This window comes from Cygnus atratus, chromosome 11 (assembly GCF_013377495.2).
Source record: "Cygnus atratus isolate AKBS03 ecotype Queensland, Australia chromosome 11, CAtr_DNAZoo_HiC_assembly, whole genome shotgun sequence".
In the NCBI taxonomy this organism is placed as follows: domain Eukaryota; kingdom Metazoa; phylum Chordata; class Aves; order Anseriformes; family Anatidae; genus Cygnus; species Cygnus atratus.
In genome coordinates this window covers 10,797,348-10,823,016 of record NC_066372.1, presented here as the reverse complement: position 1 = coordinate 10,823,016, position 25,669 = coordinate 10,797,348, and the positions used below count along the sequence as shown (strand labels likewise).

Below are 25,669 nucleotides of genomic sequence, written 5' to 3'. Positions count from 1 at the left end.
AAGAGTCACAGCAGCCTCTGGGTATATTTTTTTTTTCTGTTTGTTGCATTTCATATATTATCCAGTTTCACATTCTCATAGGATCAGCAAGTATAGAGCAACTTATTCTCAAATCTTTTAATACAAGCGAGACAGCCATGGTCATATAATACTTAAAGCACTTCAATACCAAGCAATAAGATGCTAAAACAAAAATTGCACAATTTCTTGTTTACTATGCCTGACTGAATCATTGTTACAGAAGACAACCCTTCTCTGTTCAAGCTTTTAACTAAACATTAACTTATCTTACAGGATTACAATTTCTCTTTTAATAATAATAATAATTAATTGCACACAAACACACAAGAAATTCTTTATGATGCATAAATATTTCCTTATTACACATGGTACAAAAATACTCGTACTTTTTTTTTTTTGTTCGGTATTCCCATAAGGATGGCTGATTATTTGGCAGGACTGGATGCTCTCCAATCAGAGGGATGTGGAAAAAAAGAAAAAAAGAGGTTAGATATTTTACAGCCTTTCTATATATAGCAGTCTGAAAAAATAATATAAGAACCCTGACTTTAAAACAGGAGAATGGATGAGAACAGAAACCCAGTGCATCGTACTTGGAGGAAAAAAAAATAAACATTTTTCAAATTCTTCTGGTTGTACTGGGAAGGGGGAGGGCGGAGGTGGGCGAAGGGGTGAGACAAGGACAGTTAGTATTTCTCAGAGCCAAGTCTTCACCGACGCAAGATGAAAACCTTGATGGATCAATCCGTTGGGCCAAGACCTGTTGCTAACGGTTACACAAATGCTAGAACAAACAAACTTACACTCACACATACACAAGTTAAGTGTTTTAATTCATGCCAGAAAACATGCAAAACCCGATTTGCCTTTCGTTTCCTTCAGCCGAGCCGCAGGCAAAGCGAGCCCGGCACCAAGCCCCTGCCACCCCGGCCGGGTTTCGGCACGGCCGGACAGTGAAGCTCAGCCAGGGAAGAGGTCCTGGGGATGGACGGACGGAGAGACAGCAGGACGGAGGCGGCGCGCGGCAGCTTCACAGTCCGGAGGGGGATGCGCCGGGGCCGGGCGCCTTGTCCGCTGGCCGCAAACCAAAGCGAGAGGAGTTGGAGCAATCGTCCCTGGCACATCCCTCCGCGGAGAGGCAGGGAGGAGGAACACGAGCCGAGGAGAGACGCTGCGGGAGGGGGGCAGCAGTGAGCGGGGCCGGACGCATCCGTGCCCCAGTCCCGTCACCTCATGCCCCCCGTGCCCACCCGGGGAGCGGGGCTTGACCCCGCCACCCATTAACGAGACCCAAGCACGTCCTTCGTGGGGTGCGTAGGGCTGGCGGCAGCCCAAGCTCCCCATCCCTCCTCCCACCAGAGCTCAAGGACAGGCAGGACAAGGACAGGGCTCCAGGAGCGATTACTTACTTACTAACAAACTAACAAAACTGACGAGACTTCCATCCTTGCTGGGTAGCTTCAGAGGGAGGATACCAGCGCATCTGGAAGAAAAGAAAGCCGCGCCAGAGGTCCGTGATCCAGAATAATTGCAAACCTTCAGCTCCATTAGGCCGCCTGAGAGGCGCCCTGAGCAGAGAAGGCTCCAGCATGGGAAAGGATGTGCCCCAAGGAGCACCCCAAGGGCTGGCGGCTCGTGCACAGACAGGCTGAGGCTCACCAGGAACCAGGACCTTACCATGTCCTCCCTTAAGAAGCACAGCAGGATCCCACAGCTCTGAAGGGAGCTCGCTCCCCCCTCTCACGGCCTGCCTCAACATCCCCAGTATTTTCCATAGACAGAAAATAGCATCCAAACTCACACCCAGCTCGCTACAGCATGCTGGGCAGCACTATCCAGGCTAGGAAGGGTCCTCACCACCAAGCCACATGGGAAGCTTATTGCTTCGGAGCTGTGCGTGAGGGGGCACACCCCAGATTTACATCCCAAATCTGGAGCTCTCCCTCCCAGTGCAGGCTCAGGCAGGGCAGAGGAGGCTCATAGCAGGCACACACCACCTCAGTGTGGTGGCTGCTCTGCCTTCAGCCACCACAAGGCCACACACTTGAACCAGGCAACCTCCACTTGGCACAGTTAAGACCTGCCTCATCTGCAATGGAAGAGACCCAGAGCAATGATCCAGCCATCCAAAGAGGCTCCAGGCAGAGCACACCACAGGAACAACTTGTAGAGCAACAAGCCAGCAAGACACAGAGGCTTCCCTGGTCTTTGCAGCAGCATCTGCTGCTCAGGGCTGCTCCTTGGCAAGGAAGGACCCAAAAAGCAGACAGGTACAGAAACCAAACAGGCACTTACAGCCTGTCAGTAGAGGCAGCAAGCTGGCAACATCCAGTAGAATAGCATCAAGACATCCAGATGCTCACGTTCAATTTGCAAGACCAGTACGTGGGGCTGGGCCACTGCAGGCTGGGATGGCAGCCGGCAATGCAGGGGAACAGGAGGTAGCTGCTCCTGCAGCCAGCATGCTGCCTAACAGATGCACTGGGGTGCATGCAGCAGAAATCTTGCTGCAAAGTCATCCAGCAGTGGAGATGCAGACCTGTGTCCCTGACCCCAGCTGCACAAGACCTTCCAAGAGCTGTGCACAGGTCTTCAGAGCTCTGAAGACAGCCAGAGGCTCAGTGACAGCCCTGGAATTACTCTCCAAGATAGGAACCTCCTTGATAGCCCCTCCAAACCCCACTCCCTGGGAGAAGCAGTCTGTCTGTTGATGGAAAGGCTTTGCACACACTGCTGTAACACGGAAACACACAGCAAGTGCCAACACCTTGATACGGCAGCCTCCTTACAGAGGCTGGAAGGGACAACAAGGTCACACCTCCCAGAAAACACAGCTGCCTGCGATGGCTGCATCCTCCCTCCACCAGCACAAGAGCTGTGACACCGCTAACGGAACAGTCCCGAGCAGGAGCTTGAGGACTTGGGGTCCTTCTTGTGATGCCTCCCAGAAGGAGAGAGCCCTGCAGGTTTCCTCAGCTAGGCGAGGGCTGCTGGAAGCCAGGCTCTGGTTCCTGCATCAGATGGACCCAGCTCAGCCACATCCTCGCTCCACTGCCACCACAGTGCCCCAGGGCACAGCCATCTCCTTGCACCAGCACAGGCCAGGCAGGCTCCCAGTGCTGCTATGGCCTGAAGAGGGCTGATGCACTCATGGGACTGCCACAGCTGCTGCCAGCACCAGGACAGGGCAGGATCAGCCCCTTCCCCCCATCACCAGGAGGTGCTCGCTCAGCAAAGCCACAGCCCAGGTCCTCCTCCACTGGCTGACATCTCCCACTCCAGCACCCTCCCCTCGACAGCTGGAAGCAGTTTCCTCCTGCCCAGCAGCAACAGGAAACTCCCCCGTCCTTCACAAGGCTGCAAGCGCTTAACCCCGAGAGCAGCCACCATCCTGCGCCTGCCCAGTTTGGTGCAAGCACATGCAAAGCAGCCACCCCGGTCCCCAAACCTGGTGGCTCTCCCACCCCTCCACAGGGGGTCCAAACCAGCTCCTGCCCCATATGCAACCCACAGCCTCCAGCACCTCCAGTTCAACAGAAATCCTGCTTGTTCACAGCTCTGGCACAAATAAACCTCCATCTCTGCTGGCCCTCCTCTCCGTGCCGGGCAGGGACATCCCAGGCTAGGAACCAGCGGGAAGCACTAGAAGAACCAGATCTGCTAGCCAAGGGGGGACACTGCTGGAAACAACAGCCCATCAGGACAATTTTCTTGTCACATCTCTTGGGCACCTTGCTTGTCCCGGGAAGCAGAGGTGCTGCAAATGGGAGCACTGCAGCCACCTGAAGGAGAAGGCCAGGTACACAAGGACATGGCAGGGTTGTCTCAAGGACTGTGATGCACCAAGCCAGGTCAGAGCGCTTCCCTGGAGGAGCCCGTATCTGAGGGCTTCGGGGAGGTCTGCTGTCTCTCCAAGTGGACTATCCGTCATGTGGGAAGCTGAGGCAGGGAATGGGGACAGATATCCAACATGGCACTAGGGAATTAGAGCAAGGGAGGCTTTTACCGGAAGACACACAGTTGTTTCTGGAGCTGCATTAGCTCACAGTTGGAAGGGAGTCTGGCCACACCACTGCAAACATCCCCTGCTCGCCTGCCCACAGGGACATGACAGACACCGCCAGCCAGCTGCGGCCTGCCTCAGGTCCCAGAAAACAGCTGGAGAAGAGCAATGTGTGCCTCCACTTGCCACCTTCACAAAGCCGGGGGAAACAACAGGATCAGCACATGGGGGCAGAGACTTGCCCCATCAGGGCTCCAATCTCCTTGTGAAGGTCTGCTTCAGCTCTCCTGGTTGTGCTCATCAGAATTTAACAGCCCTTTCTCTTGATTGCCTTCCTTATGGAGAGCAGAAACAGCAGGCCAAATACACATGGCCATCCTCAAGCCATCTTTAGCTTAGACAGCCCATCCTTCCTCCTTAGTTACTTCTAGGTCTGCTCATCTTTGCCCCACAGTCAGCCCCAGTCTCTCAGGGAGCTCAGAGCTGTACCTACCCCCGGAACAGACCCGGCAGCTCCCCAGGTACCAGAAAGGCCTCCCTGTGTGGCAAGGACAAAGCAGCCCCTTCTCTGGGCTCCTGGGAGCTGGTAGGACATCAGCAGCTCACTCAAGAGCTGCTCTGCTCCAGCTGGAAGCAGAGCAGACAGGAACACGACCCACAACAGGCGAGGACAGCCTGCAGAGGTACACCACAAGCACTGACACCAGCCAGCAGGGCTCTCCGGACACTTCCAGTCTCACTTCAGCCAAGCCTCCTGCATCCAGGGTCCTGCAAGAGGGCTGGCTTGAGGAGATGAGCACACAAGCACTTGCATGCTCTGCAAGACCCAAGCAGCTCAGCCTACCAAGAAAAACCTCACTGCAGCTGAACCGAGCGCTCCCCATGCAGCTGCTGTCAGGGAGGGTCTGCACATCCTGCGCCGTGCAGAGAAGCACATGGAGGAGGACAGGCAGCAATCCAGCCCTGTTCCTCAGAAGGGGAATTTCAACAAGCATCCAATGCTTTGAAACCTTCTGGGTCAACTGCCTATGCTGCAGATACTGGAAACCTCAAGCAAGCATGTGTCCTTTTCCCAGAGCATAAATGAGGTGGGCTGCTTCCATTTGTTGAGCCAGGGAGAGCTGTGCCAGTTGCAGTTCAGGAAGTCCCTTCTGACAGCATCTTGGTCCAGTTCACTCCTCAGGTGTGACGGAACAGCTGCTCAGCAGGTACCCTAAAGAGCTAAGAGTATCTCACATTTGTTTTTCTCTGTCTAGGAGGAAACAAGTGGCTCGGGGAGAGCTTGCTCAGGGCTCCTTAGCCAGCACTAAGTCACTGGATTTTAGGCAAACACCACAGCCATGAAGTTCTTGAAGTACTCTTCACACTTATAAAGATCCAAGCCCTGAAAAAATAATCCTGGTAAATCCTGTGTGACAGCCCCAAACAGGCAATGGGTTATTACGCACAGGAAATCCACCGTGGCTTCCAACCTCTCATCGCAGGGAGGGTCCATCACAGCTCAGCTGCCACAATATGAAGTCCAGCAGATTTTGCAGACAGGACCCCAAGATCAAGCCAAGTGGTACACAAAGGGAAATGCCCATGGTCTGCAGATTGCCATCGTGCCCACCGCTCCCAGACTCTGCCAGGCTGGTGGCACCCAGGTGGTCACACATCACAGCAGACAGCAGCATCCCAACAGGAGGCAGGTACTGGAGGAGAAGTGCAGCACCTGAACCCCTCCCAGCAGATCTGCTCCATGCTCTCAGCTCTTTAGGACCAACACCCGGTAACAGCCATTGGGACCAGCCTCATGTCCATCCACAACAGCAGCCACAGCTCAGCAGATGCAGCTTGCCCTGGGCAAGCTTAGGCAGCAATCAAGAGGGAAAGGTTGGAGAATTACTCAGAGCACTGGCTTCCTCTTCCATCGATGGGCTCTGCCTCAGCTCTATGCTGGGAAGCCTCAGGGTCCTGCTGGGCTCTGTGTCACCACCACACAGCCACGAAGCAGAGCTGGGACTGCACCTTCCACTCCCTTGGGCAGTCCCAGCTTCAGAAGCCCACCTTCACCAACTCCTCAAAGCCTCCAGCCCATGTTTCTGCTGCTGGCAGCAGCTTTGAGGCTCTGATGGCACCTCAGGCAGCCTAACCCCAACAGGATGGGCAGCTGGGAGCTTTCAGTCCATGATCTGCTCCCTGCCTTGGAAGCATCAGCCACAGCCTGCCTGCTGGGTACCCAGCACCTGTCTGGTATCCTGCATGCACCATGCAGTGACTGCCACCAGCCTTACCCACAAGTTTACGAGATGCTCCTCTATGCTGATCTCGGGGTAAGTACTGCCCTCAGGGGTGCTGCCACGGCTGGAAGCATCACTTTGCAGAAGAGCACTGAGAGCCCCTGGTGTCTCCTAGTGCTCACTCAGAGGCTGGCTTAGGGACACTCTAAAAACCACGGTTCCACATCAGAGACACAACACAGCCCGACTCGGTCACACAGACACTAGATGAAACAGTGCAACAGGTCTAGAGAGACCAGGTTTCCACCTTGGTGGAAAGACCTCCCTCTTCCCAGGGCACCGTCTCAGCACATCTGTGCATCCCACAGTCTCCCAAGGACAAAGGCAGACCTCAGCCTCCATCCTTGACGACGTCTTTCCGCAACATCACTACCACAAAGAAGGGGAGGGGGAAAAAAAAGTCTACCCAGAACCACTGCAAGGAGAAGTGATCCCAGACTCAGTTCCTTCAGTAGATGACAACCACAGCAACCATCCTCCCTGCCAGCCAGTCCCAGGCTGGGCCACCTTCCCTCTTCCCAGCCTCCCAGTTCCCTACACCACTCCCAGGCCACAGTTTTCCCTCGTTGCAGCTCACGAGAGCTACATCCTGCCTGTGATTTCAGGCTGCAAAGAGAAGCCAAGCTCCAGGTAGGAACTTGCTCCATTTCCAGTAACTGGAGAGGAAAGAGGTGAGATTAGACCCATGAGTAGGGGCAGGGTCTGTCCCGATATGCAATTCTGGAACAAAAGTGACCGGCAAGTGCTGTTGTCTAACGTGCCCGGTAGAATTTAGTCGTGTGCTATCACTATCACGTCACTCACCTCCCCCACCGTGTGCCAGGAGTGAGGTCAAGGTGTATTTCTGGTTGCCCTCGAAGGGTCGTGGTTGGGGAGAAACCAGGTTTCTTTCCTGCCAAGGGGCAGGATCATCTCTGCCCCGGCTCAACCAGGCTGCTCCCCTCCCGCCGGCAGGACCTGGCTGAGCCTGGCTCAGCTGGGAGGAGTTGATGTAAGATGGTGCCATGCTGTGTGCGCCATGTCATGTGCTGCCAAGTTGGAGATGTGGGTTAGAAAGAAGGCCTGGTATCTCATTCCCCAGGCTCTGGTGGGTGGGTAGCGTGAGGCCCATGCACTGGGTGGGCAAGGAGATACGGGCTAAAGAGATGGGCAGAAGCTTGCAAATCCCATGGTGCACCTTGGAGGAGAGATGGTTACCTTACCAGTCTTTCCAGACGGGGCTGCCATCATGCTTAACACTTCTAGGAATGGAGCTGTAGTACAGCCACTCCACTAGCTGCAATAAGGCATCACTAGGGCGTCCCATCTCCAGGGACAGCTCTGAGCTTCAGGGCTAGCCTGCGCTGGCATCATGGCTGGAGTTCACTAGGGACATCAAAGGAGGGATTTGAGAGAGGGTGGGAGGGAGGGAAGGCAGATGGGACAGTCTTAAAGTCAGTGGAGTCCCCGCAGGTAGAGGCTTTCAGCAGTGCCACAGTCACACCGGCAGCACAGAGGGACCCCATCCCCGCGACACAGCGGTGCCAGGAGCAGCGGTCAGTCTTCTGCGCGCAGCTTCCCAAGGGCACCCGGTGCATGAGCCAGGGCCAGCAGCCTCTCGCCACCTCCTGCCAGCCCTCCGAGCAGCTCTTCAGAAGGCTGCACTGGTGCAGCACGGACAGCAGCCACTCTCCTCTCAGACTTGAGCACAGAGATGCGAGAGGACGAGCTCTTGGAGTTTAAACCTTTTGCCACAAGCTCTCTTAACTGCTGCCTCCACCTACACGCTCCCTCCGCGATTAATAGAGCTGCTGCAGCTCCAGGCACCCCATGAATGCCCTCCAGCCAACACCAGTCTCCAGAGGAAGAACTGCTGCTGCCCTGGAGAACAGCCCATGTGTCCACCACACTGACAGCGAGGTGAACCAGCCTTACCAGGGAGAACACAGGGCTCAGCACACCAAGACCAAGGCTACAGCTTTCAGCCCCGTTTGAGAGCAAAAGTCATCTCATCTCACGCTGACTCAACTCCACCCTGCCTCAGCTTTGCAAGGGAACGGCCTCCAGCCTAGAGATCTGGCAGCTCAGAGCGGCCACCCTGAGTAATGTTTAACCCCATAAAACTTTATTGGTAACGTATACTGCGCCAGAATGTCTCCTGCGAGGTCACCGCCAGCTCAAGCACAACGCAGCGAGGAGCACCCATGGCTGCTTGGCCAGCCTGGCTGCTCTTCTTCAGAAGAGGGCCGGCCCTGGCTGCAGTTTGGGGGGGATACACTGGCTCCCTAGGACTTACAGGAGCATAGCCTGTTACAGACCTGCTTGGGCAGGGAGTCCCTTGTCCTCCTGAGAGCTCCCTGGAGCTCAGGGGTCATCCTGCAGGCCAAAAGACTTATTTGATAGCTAAGCTGCCTGTCCAGAACAAGTATCTTACCAGCTGGAGGACATGAACTCAAACCCCAGTGGGAGAAGATCTGGCTGAAGGCCTCCTTCGTTTTGGGAGAGCAGAGTTCTTTCCTCCGCCCAGCACACACCATAAAGTTTTGGTGTCTAACCCTTCTGTCCCTGCACAGTCACAGATGATCATCCTTGAAGGAACCACAGTAATGGTTTCACCTTCCTCAATTGTCCCCTGATTGTCAACGGAGGGAGTGTTCCTGGCCCTCCCTGCTGGGGCAATTCTGGCAGCAACAGCCCTTGGCTCCTCCACCCTATGCAAGGGGCAGGGATGGAAAGGAGAGACTTCTGCTCCCCTGGGCTGCCCAGGAGCAGAGCACATTCAGATGCTCCAGGAGCTGTGGGCACCATCAATAGCTCTTGGAGAACACCAGCAAACAAAACCTCCTGACTGGGATGGACCTAGTGAAGGACCAGCCTACCTGGAGGCCTTTGAAAGACGGGACCAGTGTCTGGTCCTGCCCTAGGCCCCACATACTTCTTGCCTACCCTGCAGGAGCTTCAGCCCACTGCTAGCTCACCAGCAGAAGGCCAAAAGAAGCAGAGGACAAGCCTATGCAGGCCAGAAGCTTGCATCCCCTCCAGTGTTTCCATATTGCATTTGGACACAAGCTGGGGTTGAAGCCATTCAGTTACAGTCAAGATGCTTGCAGGAGCAAGAGGATGATGAAGGGCCAACTTCAACTGCTGGCCAGGTAGACAAGGTGATGGGACACAGCTCTTCCTTTCAAGCTAAGCAGGGGAGAGCAGAGCTAAATGCCCTGCTTGGTGGGGCAGAAATAGCAGAGGTTAGACCCCGATGCTCTGGGGACTAAGCCCAGAGCCCCACTGTCCTGGCCCCACTGGCACTATTACAGGAGCAGAGACAGAAGCAGGCAGAGCACAGCTGGTGATAACACCGAGCAGGGTAGGGACAGGGGCTCCAGGTTCTCCTACACAAGTTCTCCAAACAAAGCACCTTAACCTGGGGTGATGACATATCTTCTCTGCTTTGGCTTTCTTTTTGCATTTCCCCAGCTTCAGGAGATGTTATACTCAACAGGGGTGGCGGTGTCTCAGTACATTAAAACATTCCAGTATCAAACCAGTACAGGCACCCCTACACCTCCTGCTGTCAGCAAGCATACCCCAGGGACACCAGGCAGCTGGATGCACCACCACCAGCATCTCCATAGGCCCACAAACAAGTGACCCTCTCTAGCCTGCGCCCAGAGGGGCTAATGGTGACCAGAGCTCCTTGCTCTGGCAGGGCTCTGGTCACTCATTCCCTACAGGACATTCCCCTCCAGCTTCATAATTGTTTCTAAGCTACCTGGCCCACAGGGTTCCAGCTGAGCCCCTGAGCTTCAGCACTGAGCTGAGCCTTCACTTCAAGGAGGACATCTCCTAGCTATTCTACTTGCTGGCACATCAGGTATCCTCCCAGCAGTCACACAAGGTTCTCTGGCCAAAGGTACCAAAGCCAGCCAAAAATTGAGCACTGACTTTCTCCAGCTGCCTGTCTGGCACCAGAGGAAGGTTAGACCTGCAGGGTCAGAAACCAGCGCAGAGCTCTGGCTGCACTCAGGTCACCTATTTATTCAACAAGCTATGGCTTTGACATCTGCCCTGTGCTTTGTTCAGGGCTGGGGGCCCCTGCACATGGCAACTGGGAAGAGGCTTTGCCCAGGAGTCAAAGTGCAGAGGCCAGGGTCGAGCTGGCCAAGCAGAACCCCGAGAAAGCAAGAACCAGGGGAAGGGGGGAGAGGAGAGCACAGTTCTTGGCAAGCAACTCACCTGAGCGTGAAGAGCAGCGGCCGCAGCAGCGGCCGCCGGGTACGTGAAGGCGGCATGGGGGATGGCTGGGGTTAGCTCCGTGGTGTACAGGGGGTAGGGAGCCCATGCTTCTGGGGACGCTGGAATAAGAGCTGCTCCAGTCAGGTCATCTGGACAGGGGGAGACAAGGTGACAGCCTCTCAGTTGCCAAAGCCAACAGCCTCCAGGGATGGACTCTGGATTTTTCACCCCAAACTAAAACTCTGCATTGCTGTCCCAGCAAGGTTTAAAATATATAATGCAGGTAGTCCCCTGCATTCTGCTCCTCTGGCCTCCCAGCCTTGCCAGCAGAGGCCAGGAGCATGTCCCATCCCTACTCCGCACCCCACAGGGGTGCTAGGCTTCGTGCCTGGGCCACCACCAAGGCTCAGCAGGGCTGCTTGCCCCACCAGGGCACGCTGAGGGTGCATGGCACAGGACCAGCCCTTTATGCTTTGCATCTAGCTTAAAGCACTTGAGCAGTACCACTTCAGCTACCAGAACCAACTCTGCTCTCCCGATGCTTCTAGTGTTGTTGTTAGCCAGAAGCCTTGGCAGATGCCTGTTGTTCTCCTGCAACCCCAATATGCTGACAGATTTCAGCCAGAGCATAGGTGGCTATGGTTCCCTTGCTACCCTGGCTGCACCAAGCTCTGACACCAGCATTCCCAGTGCCAGGCATCTCCCAGGCTGGGCCAGACACTGCCTCAAGCTGCCCCCCCCAGCATACTCACAGGGGTCCCGTGCAATGAAGTGTGCGCCCAGGGCAGGGTGGATATTGGTGGGGTTTGGTGTGGCCATCAGCTTGCTCTTGGCCATCTTTGTGTTGGCTTTAGCAAACTCTAACCGCAAGGTCTGAGGGTTCTCTGGGTCAAAGCGGATGCCCTGTCACAGAAGAAAGCACAGGAATCTCTCAGAGGAAAGGTTTCCCATCCAAGCACAGGACACAGCTACTCACGGAGCAGAGCCCAACCAGGGGATCAGGGCCATCACCCTGCAGTCACACACCCAGTTCTTGTCACCTCATGTTTGCATTTCCATGTTTAGCTGGCCCAAGGCCACTACTTGCAAGATGAGGGACACAGCTTTGCTCTTTAAGTGCAGTTTGCCAGCCAGCAGAGCAGTGATGTAGTGCTGGTCAAGAAAAATGCCTCATCTGCCATGGAAGTATCAGTGTGGGAAGGCTGCTCTCCTCTGCCACATCTTTCTGGAGCAGGTACCTTCTGGCTGCAGAGATCCTGTCCTGCACTCTGGACTGCCAAGGACCTGCTCTGCTGAACTAACACGCTTTCCATCAGGACATTTGGTAAGTGAGGCTTTAAACGAGGCCGCCAGCACCAAGCAAGCCTTACAGCCATTTGACAGAGCTTTGCGGCGAGCCTGCTTCACTGCCCAGCTAGGCTGGTGAGCACAACCTAGAGCCCCACAGAACTGCTGCAGAACACAGGCTGAGCACCACAGGCCACGATAGAGCACTGGGTGTTGCTGTACCTGTTCGCTGAGGCTTGGCCTCCCAGAGGACCCTGCATCAGGTACCCCAAGCCAAGCACAACTGACATCAGCCCTACATATGACTAGCTCTCCTGCCTGCCTGGTGCTGCAGGACCATTTATCTTTCATACTTGTGGGCACAGCTGAGACTCCCTGACCCTTCCCATGCTACAGAGAAGCCACGCATCACCCCTGCCCACAGCTCCAGGTCTAGTGACTGCAGGGTGTACAGCCCCCAGCCCTCCTAGTACTCACATTTAAGGCGTTCTTTGCTGCTTCAGCACCAGCCCGGCTGTCAAAGGTCACAAAACCAACTGGCTAAAAGAAACAATGCTGATTTCAGTTTGGAAGCCTCTTCCCACTCCTCAGACCACCCTGACACCCTCTCTCACCTAGACAGCTTATAGGAAGCAGAAGAAACCACATGAAGCTGCACAGGGCTTTCAGCCAGAGCTTGAAGGGGCTTGGGTCAATGACCCCTGCTCTGTCTGCTCCCACCACACCCAAGTGCTTTGGCATTCCTACACAAGTGGGCACTTTTCACCCTAGCAGCCCCTCATCAAAGGTCCCCCTTGCCCACAAAGGGAACTGCTGCTGCCTTGGTTAGGATGGGTCTAGGGAAGGTTTTCTGGTGTGAGGCTGAAGTACCACTTCTCCTGCAGCCCCCATCAACATGGCCAGCCATGGGCAATATGGAAATGCTCAGCACATGCTGAGAGCTTGGGGCCACCAGGATAGGAGGCAGTGAGCAGAACCCAGCTGCGTACGTGGTGCTGAACACAGACAATGCTTTAAAAAGTGAAGTGGCATCTGTACCCCTTCCCTCCCAGCACATCTAGCAGAAGCCAAAAATACCCCAGCGCTGGAAAAAGGAGGTACCTGCTTTGATGTTAGCTTGATCAGTGACCCTTCATAACCCTAGAGAAAGGAAGAAAGCAAGTCGGTGTCAGGTTCCTGAAGGAGCCAAGCTACAACCAAGACGTGATGCAACAGTTCCAGGAGTTCCTGCAGCACCAAACCCTCCACAAGGCAAGGTCTGCAGCAGAGGTAGATACATTAACCCATCTCCCAGGGAGGCATCCTTCTCTTTCCCACCAAAGACGACAGATCAGTCACAAAGCAGAGCAGGTATCTCAACTAACCCATTCTTCTAGTCCGCTCAGGAAGAAACCCTCTTTTCCAGCTCCTTGTCAAGCTATTAAGATATGAAACCCTTGCCTGGGTAGCACCCAGGGAGTACAGAGCACCCTGTGCTAGAGGAGTGCAAACAAGGACTCCTGGGGAAGAGGTTCATTTTGATGCAAATTTCTCTCCCCATTCCCCAGCTTCCCAGGTCCTGCACAGAAACGAGCTGCAAGCAGCAGCAGGTTGATTTGTACGCAGCATCACTGAAGCAGTACAGCACAGGTCCCAGACCAGGTACAGCCAGCTCACCTACACTAAACACTCGGAGCCAACCACCCACAAATAGGCAGACTGCAGAAGGACTTCCAGGACATTAAGACTAGACCTTCCAGAACCTCGAGCTGGCCACTTCCAGCAGCTGCACAGAGCCACCAGCACCCCCCCAGCACTGGGGAGCAGCAGTACATGGGAGGAGAAATGCTACCCCAGACCCCAAGGTGGCCAGAGAGGAGACACCTAGTGAAGGCTGGATAGTAACTGGGTCAGGACAAATGGCAGAGGAAGGGCTGGTCCAGCCAGGCAGCAGTGCTGACCAAACAGCATCAGGCTTGGAGACAGCATGATTCCAACAACAGGCTCTAAGGGAGGCTGCCAAGCTGAGCACAACCCACAGGATACCAGCCCCATTTCCTAACAGGTTCCCAAAGCTTTCACAAAAGGCCTCACTTCCCACTTCATTCTTGCTTCCTTCTGGCAGAGGTCTTTTCTGCAAGGCTGGCCATAAGATAGCATCTTTCCCTCCAAAGCCCAAATCTGAAGACTTTCTTACCTTGAATGGTCGGAAGAGTAGGTAGAGCTCTCTGGGTTTGATGTCCACAGGAAGACCACTGACAAACAGAGTCCGTACCTAGGAGAGGGGTCAATGAGATCTACTGAAAGGAGACATTTAGTACTGAAGTGGGAATACAGAGGACAGTTCAGAAGCTCTGTGTGATGGAGGCAGGGCATCTCGCACCAAAGGTGGCCTCACAAGCACTCACACTTCCCTATATTAGAGGATTGTCACAGATGAGATGCACCCAGTCCTTTTCTTCTTTCCCTAGAGGACTTAGACCTTTCCAAAAATTCAGACTCTAGAACAGTTTGGATTGAACAGGGTATGGACAGCAGCCCCAGTCTTTGCCTGGACCTTGATGACTAAGACAAGACCATACACTGTCCAAAGCACTAAAGCAGAGAGTAACACACCTCACAGCTCCAGGAGAGACTGGTACAACCCCCACTTGTCTCTCTAGCTCTTCCTGTGACATGAAGTGCTAGATCTTGATCTCCTTTCCCTAGCCCATCCTGGCACCTCACTTCAGCCATGAATTCAGAGACAGCCCTCAATTTTGTGAGCCACCCCACTACTACATGCACATCTTTTACTTCTGCAAGAGCCCCAGAACATCACTGGGAGGGTGATTTTGGGTCCACCCCAGCTCCTTCACCAACACACCCCAGACCTTTCAGGAGTCACTCTCAAACCAACTCAGTGTCCATCCTACTACAGCCAGCCATGAGCCAGCTGTGCTGCACCAAGTCCAAGGAGACCGCTGCTCCTTCCAAGCCGTAGAGATCATGCACCAAATCCAAACACATTTGTACAAGCACGAATCCAGTACCAGAGGAAAATTTCAACCGACAGCGATAGAATTCACATGAATAGCCAGGAAGATGAAGCAGTACTAAAGGCTGATGGAGAACATTGCTGAAGTCAGACCATCGCAGCCACCTTCTCCCTGCACTGGGAGATGTTGGCTGCCAGCCTATTTCCATAGGAAGCAGCACAACAAAGCTGCCAAGATTTCTTGTAAGTCAGCACTGAGCTGGAAAGGGAAGTTATGCACTACAGAGGTCACCAAGAAACTAGTCGTCATTAATAAGGACCAGGAGACCGCAAGCTCAACTCAGCCAGTACCAACAGAGAAGCAAGACAGAAAACTATGGGAACAAGATGGAGCTCTTCATTCCTTGCTCTTAATTACCTGGCTATGCCACCCACTGAAGCAATCCCAAACATGTCTCTGGAAGGTCATGGGACAGCAGTAGGGCATCAGTGCTCAGAGTGACGCCAAACTGCACCAGACGCATTTGGGGTGGACACAGCATGAGCAGAGCCCTTCTCCTGGCCCACTTCCAGTCGGAAGTTTACACTCCCATTACGTTCCCATGGCAGAAGCATTCTGCTCCCACACTTCAGTTTGTGCTTGGGCATTTCCCCTTCCCCAGAGGAAGGGGGTTGTACCTGACACCTCGTTAAACCTCTTTTCCCACCAAAGCGAGCAGCACACTCTTGCCCTGCTCCTGGGCTGGAAGCTGTGGACACCCAAAAAAAAAAAAAGAGGCATGCAGCACAGCCTCCACACCCTGTGGGTCTTTGGGAGTAGCCAGATCCAGACTCCTCCAAGCAAGGAAGCTTCTGCTGTTTTACCACAGGAAATACATGTCTCCTTGTGCTCCTGTGCCCAGGTCAGCAACACCCATCACATCAGCCCAAGTGGCAGCGTAAGACCTCCAGGATGGACGGTGATCACCAAGTCTTGGGGTGCTCTGCCCCTCTTTCTCTCTACGACCTGAGACCAAAGGCTGCCACCACCCCCGTTAATGCATAGAGCCCTTCTCCAGTCCAGCACATCTGGGATGCAGCCACTGAGCATCCCTTCTATCCCAAGTCCCAGCATTCCCAGGCTCAGTCCTGGGGTCTTCCCATCCCACCCAGCACCTCGGGTGACGTCTCAATGCATTCCTCTGGGGCCATTTTATACCCAGGCAGAGCGGGCAGTGGCAGCCAGCAAGCCACGACAGCACCTCAAAGACTTTGGGCTTCGGCCTGAGCTATGCAGAACAGCTGCTGCACGTTTCCAGAAGACGCACAGCCATCTCTTGCAGGGGAGGACTGCGTGGAGCACGGTGGCACACATGTGCCTCAGCCATGTGAAAGCACCATCCCTTTTCAATATTTCAGGATTTGAGTGCGTTCAGCCCCCAGAATGGATGTTTCTTCCAAGCAGATAGAAATCTGCATCCCTGTTGGGTCTCTAAATGGTCCCGTGATGTGCGGCTGGGTAAGTCCTTGCGACAGGCGTGACAGAATAGAAGATGTGCAGTTGCTTGGGGAGGGAGGAAGTCAGCTACTCAGAGCCCTTACAGCAGCCTGAACAGAGCAGCACAGGTGCCTAGGAAAGCTCTTTGTCAGAGGCAACAAGCTCCTAATGCTGTCCCCATCAGTTGCTGCCAAGGACAGGAACAGGAGACCTTCTTTCACAAGCTTCAAAGCTTCCCTTGGCCTCCAGATTCAGTTTGTCACTGCACACGGCTTTAGAAGGGGGACCCACAGCACCCTCCAAGGACCGGCATTGCCCCAGAGCAAGCCTGGCCAGTCCTGCATGCCACCAGCTAGGATCTGCAAGTGAGGTTTCCCCAAGGGTCTTGAGACAGACTAAGGAAGGGCCCTGCTCAGAAGAACAGGTTAGGAAAGGAGATGAGACCAAGTGGGTGGTTTTCCAAGATCCCTGCAATTCAGCACATCTGTGAGTGATCTGGCAGAGGGCAGGGGGAAGTGGGACCAAGTTATTCAGGGAGGAGAGCCTGGGGCTGGTGAGAGACCCAGTCAAGGCTTATAAACAGAGCAAGGCAAGCCAGAGACCATTTCTCAGACCAGGTGTGAGCATGAGATGAGCAGCAACCAGAAAGCAAAGGAAATCTACGGTGTTCCAACAGGAAGAGAGCAGGAGGCATCTCGCCAGTCTAAGCATTGGGCATGCACCGTGGGCAGCCCTGGTCCAGCCTCCTACACCCAAGAAAGAGGAATTATATAGAAGAGCATCAATAAAGGGGTTGGACAAGCATCTTCCAGTGTATTAACTGCACTGGGACTCTCAAGACACCCCTTCGCAGCTCAAGTCCTGCAGGCTTTGAGGCCACCAGGAGTGACACATCCACCCTTCCAGCCCTTACACTCATCATGCCACAACGGGGTGCTTTAATCAGCCTGCCCTGCTTCACCAAACACTGGATCCACTTTGACATTCAGCCTCCCCACAGAGCAGCCAGAAAAGCCACAGGGCAAACGTGTGTGTGTATGGGGCTAGATCAGAAAGTACCTAACCCAAAGTGGTGTTCAGCAGGAGTTTGGAGAAGATACTGCAGAAGGCTCTCCAGGAATACCTTGTTCTGATGCTCTGAGACTCAAGTGGCTGGCAGCAGAGCAGAGGCAGCAGCTTGGAGCAGCCCCTTCTCGCCCAAGCTGCTCCTCACCATGCACACAGCCAGAGAAGCAGAGCAGCTCTTGCCTAGGACAGCCCAGCAGGGTCACGCTGCTGGAGGCCCTGCAGAAAAAGCACTCCCTTCCCTGTCCCTGCCCCCTCTGGGGATGTCCCCAGTCCAAACACCCGGCAGAGATGGAGAAGAGCCATGGAAAACAGGATTCGTGCCAGGAGGGACAAGACCATCTAGGCCATCTCTTAAAGAGGGAGGATCCCAGCACAGCTTCCCACGCAGGAGCAGGGAGGGACAAGGACAAAGCCAGTTAGTGCTCAGATCCTCAGAGGCTCTAAAGCAGTCCTTGCACAGCTGCATCTCCCAGAAGAGAAACACATCCAGTGCAAGCATAGCCAGGTGTTAGCACCAAAGTTTCAGGCCAGCACAAGTCCTGTACATCTGCATCTCCTGACTATGTCTGCTTTAAATAAGCGATCGAAGGGGAGTCCTGAGAGCTGCCAGACACTGCCCTGCAGCCCAGCAAGGGTCAAGTTATGTCAAAAATGCAAAAGCACAAGCACCCGTCTCCTGCAAGGCTGCTCTGGTAGTTCTCTGGGCTTTCATTAAGAGATTGCTCCAAATCCTCCCACAAGCAAGCGACGCAGAAGGGGAGGTTCTGCAGGATGAGGCTTTTAGCTGCATTTCCCACATCCCTGCTTTCACAAAGCTGTGGCCACTCCAGCCCCCAGCAGAGCCCTGGGGTAGTGCCGACATAGGAAGGGAGCCCAGCACCCAACAAGCTCAGACAGCATCCCAAAAGCTGTCCCCACTCCAGGCATGCAAGCCCATCACCCGTCCCCTGTCCCTGTGATGCCCTGCTGGCTGAGCCAAGCTGCCCCATAGCCACGTCCTGCACTGCAGCTATTCCTGTGGGAGTGCAACCCCAGCTGGGCACCGAGCACCCCAAGGACTGTGGCTGCAGCCCCCATGATGCTGCTGAGCCCCAGCGGCCGCAATGTGTCTGTGGCCACTTGACACGAGGCTGCTGGAATGCAGCAAGGCTGCAGGCAGCCCCAGGAGCAGGGACTTATAAGGCATGGATGGGAAAGGCGGGGAGCCAAGCGTGCAAAACTCGGCTGCAGAGAGGGGAAGGCTCAGGAGTGCTGCTGCTGGAGCTGAAAACCGACGGGGACGCTCCAGATGGGCTGCAGGGCTCCTGCCACTGCTCCAGGTGGAGCCAGCCCTGGGCAGTTTTGCTCTTCTGCACATCAAGCACCCCCCACAAATAAAGAAAACAGAAGAGAGGCAGCTGATCTGCAGCTCACGGGCTGGCTACCACTGAGCCCCACGGAGGATCAGACCAGGAGTTGGGCACCAGCACTAGTCCCCCAAGGCTGGAGTGTTCTGCACAGCTCTGCTCACAGCTGGATCAACCCTTCTCCAACAAACCCACAGCAGGCAGGGGGACACCACCAGGGCTCAGCCACCCCTGTGGTCAGGGCAGGAAGCAGCTCAAGCAAGGGGGGAAGCATGGAGAGGCACCAGCCCCTGCCTGGAGGAGCAGGAAGCACATGGGTGCCGATAAGTCCAGGCACAACGGGGCAGCACCCAAGAATAGGACGTGGCCGGGGCAGAGGAAGTGCTGCCAGTTACTGTCCCAGCGGGGCAGCTCCCCAGCTCAGGAAGATGCCAGCACAGCATCCCCCCTTCCTTCCACCTGACCAAGAGGTCTGCTGGGCTAGGAGACACACGAGTGGCACAGACAACACGCTGGACGCTCACCTCCACACTGGTACCACCCAGCCCATGGGCTCCAGCAGCCCATGTGCCACCATGAGGTGGCAAGGGACCTACAGACCTCTCACCAGCAGCTGGAGCCATGGGCCTCACCCATGGGGAGGGCTCAGGAGCACATGCACCATGAAAAGCTTCTACAGACCAGCTCCTCCTGCCTGCACCCAAGCATTTGTTCTCCTAGCAGGAGACACGGAGATGTGACAAGTTCCTGCCCTGGCAGCAGGGTGTCGGTCTGTATGCAGGACTCATGAGGAACATTCTCCCCTTGGGTCCTCAAGCAAGGGTATCTGTGTCCAAGGTCTCTGCCCAGCCACAAGTCAGATTCCTGGGCACCCTTCAGTCCTACATCTCCTCTACTCACACATACAGAGCACAACTGGAGGCACACGACCCTCTCCTCAAACCAGCCTGATGTAGGGCAGCACACTTCTGGCCACGCTTCGCATCTCCATGGGCCAACACCAAGCAAGTCTTCCACAAAACTTGAGCAATGGTGAGCTGAAGGGCTGCAGCAGCTCTCTGCTAGTAATGATAGCTATGGGAGCATCACCCTGATCCCAGGGAACCTTTTGGGATCATCAGTAGGATGCCACAGCACTGAGCCACCATTGCGTTAGTCCAGTTCCTGGCAAGACAGGGCTACTAGACAGTGGGGAGAGACCGTGCTACCCAAGAACAGACCCTAAATGCCAACCCTAACCAGCACCAAGCCCTGGCCTCCACCCAGCACTCTTCCCCACAAGACCCCAAGTGGGCAGCCAGCCTGTAAGAAACAGAAAACAAGGCAGAGGCAAGACTATCAGCCCAGAAGGAGAACTTCTGTTAGCCCCCAAGACAAAAGCTTTGATATGCAGCCAAGTTCTAGGACCTCACCCCACACTAACACGAGAACCCACCATGTCCTTAGCAGGAAACATGCCATCCCAAACTGGGAAGTGCAACCAGTCCACAGCCTGTTCTGAGCTACGCAGCAGGGCTGGAGGTCCTCCACATGAGTAAGGCTGTCCTACTGGTCCCTTGGTTTTGAGCAACCACCGCCTGTGCCCAGGTAAGCTTGGGCTCAGGAACAGAGGAGAGCGTTGTGCGAGGCCAGCACACGTGGTGCCACGCAGCCACGATCCAGAGACACACACCCCAGCAAGCACCAATCACACCAAGGAAAGGCTGGAGGCAGGATCTCATACCAACATCCTGCCTCCCTGTTCTACCAGAGGGATAACATCCGGCTGGTTGGGCTTGAGACCATTCCTTCCCATAGGGCACGCAGCAGAGGTCAACATCTTGTGCCTGTCCACTTCTCCAAGCAACTGAGGGAGCCCCAGGGCCAAAGAAGTCCTCGCCACCCTGGACACACCAGGCAGAGCCCAGAGCTTGCAAAAGTGCCCTACCTCCACACCTGCCACCATCCAAAGCATCGCAACACAACACCCTTCATCAGGGCTGAACCAAGCGGGACAGCAGGCCCTCAGGCCGCCCAGCCACGCCAGGACCCTACAGGACAGCAGGCAAAGTACCCTTGCCAAGCTCATGGTCTCTGCTTTTGCCACACTGAGGGCAGGTTCACCTGGCACAGACGCCCTCATGGCATGAGGGCCACCACTTCCCCAGGCTTCCTCCTCACCAGACACACTGGGCTGCCTCAGGACCACAACTATGCTTATGCACGGCAGCGTGACCCCAACCCAGCATCTCCAGCACTGGGGCTGCATCTCTCTGCCCTGCTCCCTAACCAGGGGGGACTTCACAGCACTCGGCACAGGAGGGATTCAGCTTCAGACATCCCACGTGACATATGGGTGTTTTAAAGTACAGACGGATTCTTCCCACTTATGGCCTCTGCCACATGAGACATCCCTGTGTAAGAGTAACTGCTGCTGTAGAAGACACTGCCCTCTTTCAGAGGCGGCCTGTGGTGTAGGGACACGTGGGGAACAGACACCTCAGGGCTTCCTGACAGGAAGAGGGAGCTGGGGTGTTCAGCCTGGAGAAGGAAAGGCCCTGGGCAGACCTCACAGCGGTCTGCCCGTGCTAAGGGGGGCTGCAGGAGAGATGGGGGGGAGACTTTTTGTCAGGGTGTGGTGATAGGACAAGGGGTAATGGCTTTAAGCTGAAAGAGGGTAAATTTAGATTAAATATAAGGAAGAAACTCAGAGGGCAGTGAGGCCATGGCCCAGGCTGCCCAGAGAAGCTGTGGGTGCCCCATCCCTGGCAGTGCCCAAGACCAGGCTGGGTGGGATTTGGGCAGTCTGGGCTGGTGGGAGGGGTCCCTGCCCACAGCAGGGAGGTAGAATTAGATGGTCTTTGAGCCCTTTCCAACCCAAACCATTCTAGGATTCCACAGCATAAAAGCTTTCGAGACCACTCTCCTCCAGATCTGAAAAGACCAGCTCCCAGGCCAGGTCTCCTAGAGAGGAGGTGAAGCACTTAAGCCTTTGTTTCAGGCACTCGGGGCCAGGACAGGCAGAATGAAGCATTGCCCCACAATCCAAGCAGCTCAGTCTTCGTGACTCAGCAAAGCTTAACCTGGCGGAGACCAGCAAGCCCACGAGAACTTCCAGCTCCAAAAGCATTCTGTACCAGCACTGAGGAGTCATGCTCGACTTCACACAGTGCCAATTCCTCTAGCAAAGACAGGGCACCGGGACAGGAGGAGATAACAGGGAGACTCCCACATCCCTCTCCCAGGAAGAGAGAGCTCATTGGTAGACCAAGAGGAATGGGAACGCTCCAGTTCCCAGACCCTCCACGTGCACGGTGACTTCAGGGTATTTGCTGGGCCAACTATCTGTCAGTAACAGACAGCCGCGTTTAACATCGAAGATACTCTCACAATGCACAGAAACATCTCTGAAGTGAATCACCAACCAGACAGAGCAGAAGATTACCAAGTAGTGACCACAGCCCCTGCACCCGCAAGCTCCGCATAGCAAAGAGCAGCATCACAAAGTCATTTGACTTCAGAAATCACATTAATCTTATTTGTTTCAAGTCAGAGAGCTAGAATCCACACATGCAAGAGGTATCTAGGTCCACTCAAGCGGAGATTACAGAAATCAAGAAGTGTCTGGCACCAGTCCATGAAGGGCTACAGCCACCCAGCACGTAACACAGGCTGCTCACCAGTGGCATTCCTGGATGCTTCTGGCAGCCCCAGCATGCTACAGAGCTAAGAAAGGCCAGGGACGAAGTACTCGCTACCCGTGCCCAACCAGAGCTCTGCCCATCCTCCTTCTAGAGGCTGCACGGATGCCAAGAGCCTCCTGCCTCCCAGAGCAGGGTATTCTCCAACTGCTGGATACCACCACAGCCTCGCCATGGACCAGCAGGGAAGATGCCCCTCTCCCAGCAGAGAGGCCCCGAACACAACGCACGGTGGTGAGCACGCAAGCTCCCCTGGCTGCACAACGAGGGCACGCAGCACCTAGGCAGCTGCCAGTCTCGCACTACCCCTGGGGAGTGCGGGGACATATGCTGTCATGCAGATTGGCGGCTGCCTGGAAAACTAAACAGAAGATAGCAGCAAGTGGGGAGGGATCGGCTTTGGGGAGGTGTCGGGTGAGGAACAGCAGGGACTGACATTCGGCCCTGTTTGTTTAACATTCCCACTAACGACCCAGAGAGGAGCAAGAGGCATTCCTGTCCTCCGCATGTCACCGGGCAGGAAGGGGCTGCGAGATGCGGGGGCTTGCAGATTAGATAAAGGGAGAGGCTGAATTTGGGAGCTTCATACCACTGCATCTGGGGCACACAGTGCCCTTCTGAGAATGCTCTGTGAAGCAGCAGAGGAGGCTTGGGGTGGGGTGCATCCACAGCACCAGGATCTGGCAGCATTATCAATGCAGCTTGGGAAGATATTCTGGCATTCCCTGCTACTTGTGTTGGGATTGAAGGATTCGCCTTTGCATTAAATGCAATTATTGACAGAAGGGAGCAAACAAATCCAGAGCAAGGGGAGCTCTGGGCAAGCATCTGGGCTAGCCCAAAACACAGCTGAGCCCCAGACCACAGCAGTACCCTGAACACAAGGTCGCTCCTGGTCCTTGTGTCACCATTAGCTTCCTCTGCTGAGAGGATGGCTTCTGCTCAGCCACAAAAAAACCCTTTGGAGGGCTCAGAGTGGCCACTGGGGAGCCCAACGAGCAGCTAACACCATAATTTGTGGTGACAGCAGGATCCCAGAGGAGGGCTTCCCAACAGCAACCCCACCAGGCACAGGGACACCCCCACCAGCCCATCACCTCCCAATCATCCTGAGCCACCTCCGGGACGGTCAGACATCCTCCGCACCCCTGGGGGCAGGGTGACAAACAAAACCACGATGCAGAGCTAGCGGGGTGGGCCGGACTGTCCCCCTCCCCACACACAGCCGGAGGCGACACGATGGAGAGCAGGGGACACCTCTGCCACAGAGCCAGCCCCACGCTCTTTAATTCTGTTTTTCAGCCACTAAGCATAACCCTGGAGAACACCAGACTCCCAAAACATAATAAGAACATGCCAGCTTCCAGCACCCAAGTGGCCAAGCCACCGCCAGGCTCCCTGAGCACGAGCTCACCCGGCCGCCACCGAGCCAGAGCTGTGATGCGCCATCCGGCATCAGCCTCGGAAAGCTTTGCAGGCCAGTGAACAATCGGATCAAGGAGCCGCATTGAGTCTTCTGTGTGCACGTGATACCCCCTGGTACTGAGCACCCAGAAAGCTGTGTGGGGCCCCGGGTGCTCCCTCTCCACCCACACACACCAGTGCCGCCCAGTGAGGCAGGGACGTGCCACCAGCAGCATCACAGCCACGTCCCATCGCGTCACCTAAGCCTTGCTCAGCAGAAGCTGAGCCACGGCCACCACCTGCCCATCCATTCCACCCCATTACCCAGGACTCCACACCAAGGGTCGCAAGGGCCCCCAGGCAGCTGGTGCACGGGGGCTGTCCAGCCCCGGGGGTGGCAGAGCGGCCCGGGCGCCATGTTGCGGCGGCGCGAGCGCACGGCGCGCTGGAGGAGAGCGAGGGGAGGGGGCAGAGCATCTCCCCGCTCCCCAGGGCTGGGTGCGGAGGACTGCAGCAAAACGCTGCCGAGGCTTTTTTCCAACGCCATCTCCAAGATGGAGGAGAACAGGCAATCCCACCAGACCAACGTCGCCCCAAGGCGCAGCAGTAGCGACAATGCTGATGTCCAGCCAGTGGCCAGAGTGGACCTGCAGCCTTGAGGGCTGGGCTCCATGTGCTTCAGCAAGTGGCTATGGATGAGCGACCCTCATGAGCCCTCCCAGCACAGGATCCGGCTCATGACGGCTGTCCAAGGGATGGGGGCAGCAGCCAGGGCAGCTCCCAGCTCTCTCCAGCCCCAGCCAAGCTGCCAGCACACATGGCATGGGTTCCATCACCCAGATTCATCTGTCCCTACAGCCCACCCTGGTGCCTGGATGCCAGAGCCTGGTCCCACCAACCATGGGGACTTGGGAACAGGACTCCCTCCCCCAGGGCACCAAAGTCCCTGTCCTGCGAGGCTACGAGACCACCGGGCTGCTCTCTCCCAGTGCTCGCCACATCGGCACTGTCAGTCAGAACACCCTGCCCTGAATAACCCCGATGCCCACCATGTTCCAGCCCCAGCTCCCTAACTCCCCAAATCTCCAGCTCCTGCAGCTGGACCTCGGTTCCGCAGCCCAACGAAGGGTCCCTCAACACCCCCACACCCCACCCCGATGCTCCAGATCCCCAAAACCCCGGACCCCCGAGGCTCCGGCACCCCCCGCTCCCAGCGCTCCGGGCCCCCGACGCCCCGGTTCGCGGCCCCGCCGTGAGCTCCCACCTCCTCCTCGACGTTGCCGCCGCCGTTGGTGTGCTCGGTGTCCTTGTTGAGGTTGCTCATGGTGTGGGACCGGGGAAGGGGGAAGAGAAAGAGAGAGAGAAAGAGAGGGGCGAAGGGGAGGGGGCACAGCTGCTCTGGGGCTCAGCGGGGCCGGGCGGGGAGCGGTGCCGGTGCTCGGGGGCGGTGCGGGGCGGTGCGGCGCTACCCTCCCGGTTCACATGCGGTGACCCCCGGGCTCCGCTCCGCTGTTAAGGACCGGGCCGGGCCGGGCCGGGCCGGGCGGAGCTCAACGAGCCGCAGCTGCGGGGCCGACGCGCCCCAGCCCCAGCGCCAGCCCCCGCCGCTCCCGCTGCCGCCGCTCCCGGTGCCGCCGCCGCCGCGCACCGAGCAGCGGGGCCGGGACCCGCCCGCCCCCGCCCCGCCGGCCCCGGGGCCGCCCCCGGGCCGCCCGCCGCCAATCCCGGCCCGGCCCGCCCCCGGCCGTCGGGGGGGTGGGGGTGTCGCGGGGCTTTTTTGGTCGGGTTCTGTTGGTTTTTTTTTTTGCGGGTTCGGGGTTTTTTTTGTTGTTGCTGTTGCCTTTTTTTTTCCCCTCCCTTTCCACGAAAAACTTTCTCAACTTTGATGAACTTTCGGGCTTCAACTTTCTTAAAGGGACCGGCGGCCCCCGAG

General features: G+C 56.0%; 1 protein-coding gene across 2 annotated transcripts; it reads right to left on the bottom strand.

The window, feature by feature from the left end:
* RBPMS2 (RNA binding protein, mRNA processing factor 2) lies at positions 1–25,383 on the bottom strand. 2 transcript variants are annotated; one of them, XM_035566635.2, is made up of 8 exons: positions 25,001–25,383; positions 13,982–14,059; positions 12,907–12,945; positions 12,283–12,345; positions 11,271–11,421; positions 10,519–10,667; positions 1,431–1,504; positions 1–1,192 (listed from the first exon to the last, which is right to left on the bottom strand). In XM_035566635.2, the coding sequence occupies exons 1-7, from the start codon at positions 25,058–25,060 to the stop codon at positions 1,442–1,444; spliced, it is 603 nt and encodes a 200-aa protein (XP_035422528.1). In that variant the 5' UTR covers positions 25,061–25,383; the 3' UTR covers positions 1–1,192; positions 1,431–1,441. The 2 variants fall into 2 exon arrangements, with proteins under 2 accessions (XP_035422528.1, XP_035422529.1); XM_035566636.2 differs by having other exon boundaries at positions 1,435–1,504.
* Between the last annotated feature and the right edge of the window lie 286 nt (positions 25,384–25,669).

What these genes read in the sequence shown, in the direction of transcription:
- RBPMS2 (XM_035566635.2), bottom strand. Translation starts at nt 25,060, where the DNA reads ATGAGCAACCTCAACAAGGACACCGAGCACACCAACGGCGGCGGCAAC. An exon ending in TACTCTTCCGACCATTCAAG is followed by an intron (nt 12,946 to 13,981) that starts GTAAGAAAGTCT and finishes TCCTTTCTCTAG; the next exon opens with GGTTATGAAGGGTCACTGAT. An exon ending in CCGCTGCTCTTCACGCTCAG is followed by an intron (nt 1,505 to 10,518) that starts GTGAGTTGCTTG and finishes CTTTTCTTCCAG; the next exon opens with ATGCGCTGGTATCCTCCCTC.